At 36.1% G+C, this 7,612-nt stretch overlaps 1 protein-coding gene across 2 annotated transcripts; it reads left to right on the plus strand.

The window, feature by feature from the left end:
* Positions 1–359: 359 nt before the first annotated feature.
* Positions 360–7,305, plus strand: LOC111396621 (mitogen-activated protein kinase kinase kinase NPK1-like). Of its 2 annotated transcripts, none has more exons than XM_023023037.1 (18): positions 360–953; positions 1,052–1,090; positions 1,213–1,278; positions 1,365–1,475; positions 2,016–2,096; positions 2,185–2,262; positions 2,340–2,422; positions 3,571–3,652; positions 3,762–3,862; positions 4,046–4,085; positions 4,265–4,324; positions 4,407–4,459; positions 4,548–4,773; positions 4,880–5,110; positions 5,246–5,541; positions 5,637–5,704; positions 6,748–6,850; positions 6,942–7,305. In XM_023023037.1, the coding sequence occupies exons 1-17, from the start codon at positions 480–482 to the stop codon at positions 6,840–6,842; spliced, it is 2,184 nt and encodes a 727-aa protein (XP_022878805.1). In that variant the 5' UTR covers positions 360–479; the 3' UTR covers positions 6,843–6,850; positions 6,942–7,305. The 2 variants fall into 2 exon arrangements, with proteins under 2 accessions (XP_022878805.1, XP_022878807.1); XM_023023039.1 differs by having other exon boundaries at positions 4,410–4,459.
* Positions 7,306–7,612: the final 307 nt, after the last annotated feature.

Consider the following 7,612-nt stretch of genomic DNA (forward strand, 5'->3'; position numbering starts at 1 on the left):
TTTTGACAAATTAATTTAACATCATCTTATACTATGAAAATACTTTTTTTAAAGTCAATGTTTTAATTATAATTTACTTAAATTATTAGTCTATAAGCATGGGATAATATTTTGTTTAAAAATAATAATAATTAGCATTTACTAATTTTTTGGGCTATTAAACTGCTCCTTGTGGCTCGGCCCATGTGGAACGGCGTTTTTGATAGATTCTGAATATTCGTCTCATTTTTGTCGTGTTCATACCCTAACGGCTATTTTCCCCAATGCTTTCAAAATTTCAGGGATCAAAATACAATTATAACAAATTTAAGGACGAAATTGAAAATTCTTTCATCATTTTATTTTCGAACTTCAGATCGCCGCTCCTACTTCTGTCGCTTCAGTCTCTCAGTCTCTCCGTCCCTTGATTTTCTCTCTCTAAAAACTTTTACTTTTACCCCCCGCAAATTTTCTGTAAGGTGCGTTTAGACTCCTATCCAATGCAGGACTTGATCGGCTCCGTCCGTCGGTCTCTGGCATTCAAACCATCCGGCGAAGAAACCGTTGGCATCGGAGGATTTGTTGAGAAAATCGGGTCAAGTATCAGAAAATCTCGAATTGGACTCTTTAATAAGCCGCCGGTTCACGCATTGCCGCCAATTCCAAAGGCTGAGACGCCACCTTCAAGGAATTATATGAAGGAGGAGTACCCGATTCCAATGATGGAAGATGAGGCATTGCCGCCGATGGAGGAAACCATGGAAGAGGAGGCGCCGTTGAAGAAGATGAAAGAGGAGATGATTCCGTTGGCTAGAGTGGCGAAGGAGAAGGAGGCAGTGGGGACGAGTGGAGCGGTGAAAAGGAAGGAGTCGTCGATCCGGTGGAGGAAAGGTGAGATGATTGGGTGCGGGGCATTTGGGAGAGTTTACATGGGGATGAATCTTGATTCGGGTGAATTACTCGCTGTCAAAGAGGTTAATAGTTATTAGTTGAATTTGAAGTGTTGAACGGTGTTTTAATTTATTTTGAAGGGTTTTGGATGATGTAAGTTTGTTGCATTGATTGTATGCAGGTAGCAATTGGGGCAAATAGTGCCTCGAAGAAAGCACAAGTACATCCACTGGACTCGGCTGATTTTTTATAATTAGTTTACGCTTCATTTATGGTGTTCATCAGAAGCTTGAACAGCACTCTAGGAATTTGACACACTCCTTTGTGTATTGAAAATGCTAGGATCAACTTTTGGAGCTTGAGAAAGAAGTAAATCTTTTAAAAAATCTTTCACATCCAAACATTGTGGTGAGTAAAACTATTTGTTGGTTGATGATGGAAGGATGGGTCATTTATCTAATCTCTAATTAGAATGTATTTGTCTTGTTTCTCAGAGATACTTGGGAACTGCAAGAGAAGAGGATTCGCTGCATATATTATTGGAATTTGTTCCAGGTGGATCCATTTCATCGCTCCTGGGAAAATTTGGGTCTTTCCCAGAATCTGTAAGTGGTAGCCACATGTGTAAATGAAAATTGTTATAAAATTGAGATATCTACCTAATCCTTTTGCAACCGTTCTTCAGTGTATATACCCCAGATTTTTTGCCCCAAAAAATTGATTTTTTGATCGTTATTTTACTATTCAAGCCGTAATTTTTGTCTTCTTCTCTCACATGTGGACCCCACTTTTCTTCTAACGGTCAAAAAATCAATTCTCAAAATCCCTACCAAAAATATAAACTAGTCGGTTGAAACTTGAAATTTATAAATGTCCACCTCGGATATCATCATACCACCTAATGAGCTAGTTGGGAAATAATTATGTGCTTACAAGTTTTATGTCTTGGCTTGTTAGTTGGTATTATGTTGATATTCTTGAGCCAGTTTAATGTGTTGGCTTATTAGTTGTTATTACGTTGAAATTCTTGAGGCATTCTGTCCTGTAAGTTGGTTACATAAATGCATGCGGAGCAGCTGGTTTGCACCATCTGTTCTTAAACCATACATTAGTAACCTTCCTTTGATTTTTTCCTTTCAATCCAGGTCATTAGAATGTATACAAAACAACTCTTGTTGGGACTTGAATACCTGCACAAATATAAAATTATGCACCGGGACATTAAGGTACTTCCCTTTATTTCAAAATGTTTGTTTTAAAGTTGCATTACATGCTCGACAACTCTTTGAATGTGGTAGTATGCATTCTTATTAGGGAGCAAACATTCTTGTGGATAATAAGGGGTGCATTAAGCTTGCTGACTTTGGTGCATCCAAGAAAGTTGAAGCACTGGTATGTTTTTGTCTACTACATTCAGTTTTCCTTTGGCTGAACAACCTATCATAACTAGGATCTGAATGGTATTTCAGGCTACTGTAACCGGCGCCAAATCCATGAAGGGTACTCCATATTGGATGGCTCCTGAAGTTATTGTCCAGAGTGGTCATAGCTAGTGAGTAAAGCCACACATCTTTATTTATCTATATCTATTTGGTTAAAGAAAGAAGCTTTCCTCCCACATCTGTAGTCTGTTATTTTGTAATGCCATGATGATACTGAAATATTCACACTAGTAGCACAAGTCAAGATGGCTTAAAAGATCAGAAATTTTTATGCCTCCATCTATCTATTTATTTTCTTTTTTCCTTTTATAGTTCTATGTAGTGGATATGAATGATTGTGGTCTTATACCAGAGACTTGAACTAATTTTCTTCTGTATGCTTAAGTAAATCTCATCTTGTTATTATTAAGGCCCCGTTTGGTACACATTAATGTAAAAATGAGAATAAAAAATATAACCGTTCCCCACACAAGAGATAAAAAGTCAAATATAGTAGTTTGATGTGATGGATAACGGTCATATTTTTCATTTCAATGGGTAAATAATGGGAAACAAACAGGGGCTAATGATCTCATCTATGAGATATATAAGTATTTATATATCGACTTGAAGTAGTTTCCTTTCGCATCCTTGAGTAAATATCATCTTGTCAATGTGAAAGGTAGCATCAATGATATATTTGGTGGCTATTTTGGTTAGTGTCATACGTTCATGATTTCATCATGTGTACCCATCTTGATAAAACACTAGGTGAACTTAGATAATGTTTTTAACTTCCTTCTTCTTCTTTCTGTTTTATGATATAAGATTTGATAAAACCATTTAATGGTCATCTTTCCCTTCCATCATAACATGAAAGATCACCATTTTCCAATTATTACAGGGAAACAAATAAGTTTAAAGCCACTCTTTATAAACGGGAAAACTATTAGCTATATGGAGATTAAGATGATGGGAAAATTATTTCAATCAGATGGCTTGATTATGGGGGAAAATGTAATTTGACAGTCATAAAAGATATGATTTTGAGGAATATATGACTATTTTAGCCAGGAAACTTGTTCTAAGTAAAAGTCTCATAAAAATTAGACCTATGTATAGCTAGGAAATGTTGTTCCTATCATCTTTAGTAGGCAGTAGGCTACGCAAGTACATTTTTCTTTTGATCTGTAGAATCACATTCTTCCATTTCTTTTCATAATATTTCAACTTAGTGCTTATCCCAGTCTGTATTTAAATTTTTAATGTAAATCTTCAGTTCTGCTGATATATGGAGTGTTGGATGCACTGTCATTGAGATGGCTACTGGAAAAGCTCCATGGAGCCAGCAGTATCAGGAGGTATGCAAGTAATTTTTTTTCATTTAGTTGTGAATCTACTGTTTTTAAGGTTCACTTAAGTTTACAAGTTATCAGTTACTCAATTCTCTAACAGTTTTGTCATTTTTAGGTTGCTGCTCTTTTTTACATAGGGACAACCAAATCTCATCCACCGATACCTGAGCATCTTTCTGCTGAGGCACAGGATTTCTTACTGAAATGTTTACAGAAGTATGTTCTTGATTTATATTTTCTTGTTTCTTCTTCCTATTTAGCATTTTATCCCTTCGAAATACTTTAATGGGATATTTTTGTTGTAGTCATCGTGTGCTAGAAAAAATTCGACTGTTGAATCCTTCTGCATGATTTTCTTCCCTCATTTTTTTTTCTTCACTCTTCACTTAATTGTGGCAGGGAACCAGACCTGAGGCCTACTGCATCAGATTTATTAAAGGTAATGTTGATCTGCAAGTTTACTTTCTAAGAGTGACCGCTACACATACGACTCAAATAGGGAGACATCTTTGCTCTTTATGCTGTGGTGCAAGAGTTCTTGGCGTTGCAATACTTGAAGCATAATGCCATGAAGTTTCTATTAACTGCATTTTTATTCTCTTTGATTGTCATCTGCAGCATCCATTTGTTACTGGGGAACGTCAGGAATCTCGTCTTCTATGTCGCCCTTCACCTCTGGTAAGCATATGTTTGTTTCTTGGATTATGTTTATAGCTTTATTGACACTATTGTCTTGGTAATATCAACTTATCTGGGTCAGCAGGGCAGCTCTGGAATGCGAATGGCTGCACTTGGAGTTGACCTTGAGAAGTCGTAAGCATTTTTCTTGCAAAGGGTTTGTATTTCTTATAGATGTCAATGGAATCAATTTTGATTCCTGGGGTTTCTTTTCATTTTGCAGAATGAATGTAGAGACAAAGATGACCTACAATAGTCTGAAGGATGTAAATGTTGCGGATGGTGTGACATGCTCAACTATGTATCCTAACCAGCTATCAGATAGTCAGTCCTTTTGGCAGCCTGTGAACTCGGATGACGATATGTGTCTAATAGATGACAGTGATGATCTAGTTTTTGGTACACCAGCTAAATCCACTTCAACTCTCCTCTCTCGTGATTATAATCAGGTAGCAAGTTGTCTGGATAGAGTTCCGAATGTCTCTCTGTACCATATATTATGATGTTTTCTACCTCAGAAGCTAATGAAGATTGTTGTATTATTCCTGTATTCAGAGCTTTAACCCAATGTGTGAGCCTAGTGATCATTGGCAGTGTAAGTTTGATGAAAGTCCAGAGTTGAAGAGAAGTGGAAATGAGTTGCTTTCCAGTCAAATTATCAAGACTGGAAATAGATCCCATGTTTCTGGTGATGTGGATTGTGGCTTCACATTTCCAAGAGGACCAGCATCTGAAGATGAAGATGAAGCAACTGAGTCAAAGATTAGGGAATTTCTCGACGAAAAGGTACAAATTTAAAATGAATAGATTTTATTCCATAGTTATCTAGAGACAGCTGACAAGTTCTCCGATGCATCTATTAATCTGAGGAATGTTGTGGAAATGAGATCTTATAATTACTTGATATGTTAAATCTTGTAGGCTCTAGAGCTCAAGAAGCTGCAAACACCTTTATATGAAGAATTCTACAATTCCTTGAATGTTGCTGGTCCTGTAAGTCCTGTCGGGGAGGAAAATGTTTCAAGTAATAACAACTTGCCTCCGAAAAGCAGGTCACCAAGTAGAATGGTTAGTAGAAGATTTTCGACTGCTCTTGATGTTGAGAATAGCCCAAGCCCCAGTAGTTGTTCCAGGCGTGTATCAAACATTGGAGATATAAATTATCAAGCTTCTCCAGACAAAGAACTTGATTCTCAGCGTGACCCTCTCACTCCACAGTCTGTGAACACTACCCATGCTTGCTTTGAAACATATATTTGTACTTAAATCTTCATTTCTTCTGTAACTTGACATTGTTAATTTTTGCTTGTAGCGCTAGCTTCTTCGAGAGAGAAAAGAAGTGGAAAGAAGAGCTAGTTGAAGAGCTTGAGAGGAAACGAGGCAAGTTCTATGTGGCACATGATTAGAATTTTTTATGTAGAATAGCGTGCACGGAAGCGGGAGACCAACGAAACCTATTAACAGCCTTCTAGTTCATGTTGATTCACTTATGAATGATAGAAAGCTAGACATTAAAGACTAGTTGATTATGCTATGCAGAATATCAAGAATATGGACGTATAATTGAGAACACTCAATTTTGTATTTTATTAAATCACTGGGGTGGGCTTATATATACAATGAAATAGAGTAAGAAAATCTTACTCCCATAATAAAAATAGTGATCTAAGGCATTGAAAAACTACCATAAGGTAAACTTAAAGAAAAAATGAAAATTGCCGTACAATAATAAAACCTTACAACAACCAAAAACAATTCTTAATTTCTATATGTGGATTGCATCAATTTTTAAATTGCAACTTTTCTGTGATTCTGTTGTGTTTTCTGATTTCTTATATCCAGTGCTTGCAAATGTGTTCGCTTGAGCAGCTAACTCCTCCTTGTTTGGAAAAAATGCCCTTGATATGTAAAATTTGGGAAGTCTGAAATCTAAAGTTTTTGTTTAATTAAATGAAATTGCAGTCACTTGTAGCATATTGTGCTCTTATTATTGAATTCCCCCCCCCCCCCCCCCCCCCCCCCTTTTTTTTTTTTTTTTTTTCTTTTCTTTCCTTGTCCCATCAATAGGAGAGAAAGGAAAACTTTCTGCCTGGGTACTTCAGTATTAAAGTCTGTAGTGCATTGCTACATAACATGTCTGCTTTCAGCCTGAAAAATAAATTTGTAGCGAATACTTCTGCTCTATGCTTGGGCTGGAAATCCTGCTTTGAGAGCTCTTATATCGTACGACTCCTCAACTTTTTGTATAAATGAGTTTTACTTTTCTAATTTATTGCTAAAATTTTTCAGTGTTAATGAAAAAATAATTCTAGTTATGAACAGTGATCGATTGATGGATCGATAAATGTTGTCACAGGGTGCACTTTTAAGTGCCTGTTCAGGACTTCTGATGCATTTTTATCTGATGCATTTTTATATTGCAGAACTTATGAGGCAGGCAGGGGCAGCAAAAACTTCATCTCCAAAAGACCGAATTGTGATTCGAAACAAGGATCGATTAAGGTTTGCATCTCCGTGAAATTAAATGTGAGTTTCTCGTGCGTAACTCCTCTGTATTTTTGCATCTTTTCAAGCTTGTCACCTTTTGCTGTCTAAAAAATCTATCAACAATTTACAGGAAGTTTTGATATCTGGATACGTTGAGGCAACGATATTTGAAATAGGAATCCGACAAATGAAAATTTACAGTAAGGATTGCCATGCCTTTTGAGAGAATGTATCAATGTCGGTGAGGTCAGAGGTGTTTCTAGTAATAATATGATCGTAGTTTATTCTTTGCATTTGCTGGAAATATTGCCTCGTGACAATCTCTAATATGGATTCGCATGAGATTCACTATACGTATTATTAAATTGTGAATCTTTTTGCAGAATATAAAATACGATAAAGAATGAGTCCAAAGTTTTGTTTCACGTGTAAACTTGATGTCTAAATTTGAATAAATGAATTTATCATATTTTCTTACTCTGCATTTTGTGCTTGTGTTCTTGTCTTTTGGCGGATGCTAGTTTCTTTCGCATTTCAATATGTCATTCGAATAAGAATATTTGCATGGTTTGGTAGAGAATACGAACATGAATTTGGTATGAATTATACAAACTTGCAAATCCCTTCTTATCTTAAAAGAGAGAATGTGAGGTTTACTGTTCATTTTTGTGACATTGGTTTTCACACGAAATCAGTTTGAAATCGATTTCGCAATGGTAAATTATTTAATTCAATAACGCTATAGCATTATTTTCACACACCATTTCACTATTTTCACACGTCATTTCACTGTGATGTCAT

This window comes from Olea europaea, chromosome 7, assembly GCF_002742605.1.
Source record: "Olea europaea var. sylvestris chromosome 7, O_europaea_v1, whole genome shotgun sequence".
Taxonomy (NCBI): domain Eukaryota; kingdom Viridiplantae; phylum Streptophyta; class Magnoliopsida; order Lamiales; family Oleaceae; genus Olea; species Olea europaea.

Bases quoted from the DNA above. Each gene is read 5' to 3' on its own strand.
- LOC111396621 (XM_023023037.1), top strand. From the start codon at position 480: ATGCAGGACTTGATCGGCTCCGTCCGTCGGTCTCTGGCATTCAAACCA. The intron at 1,091-1,212 runs GTACATCCACTG...TGAAAATGCTAG, and splicing joins GTGCCTCGAAGAAAGCACAA to GATCAACTTTTGGAGCTTGA. The intron at 4,086-4,264 runs GTAATGTTGATC...TGTCATCTGCAG, and splicing joins CTGCATCAGATTTATTAAAG to CATCCATTTGTTACTGGGGA.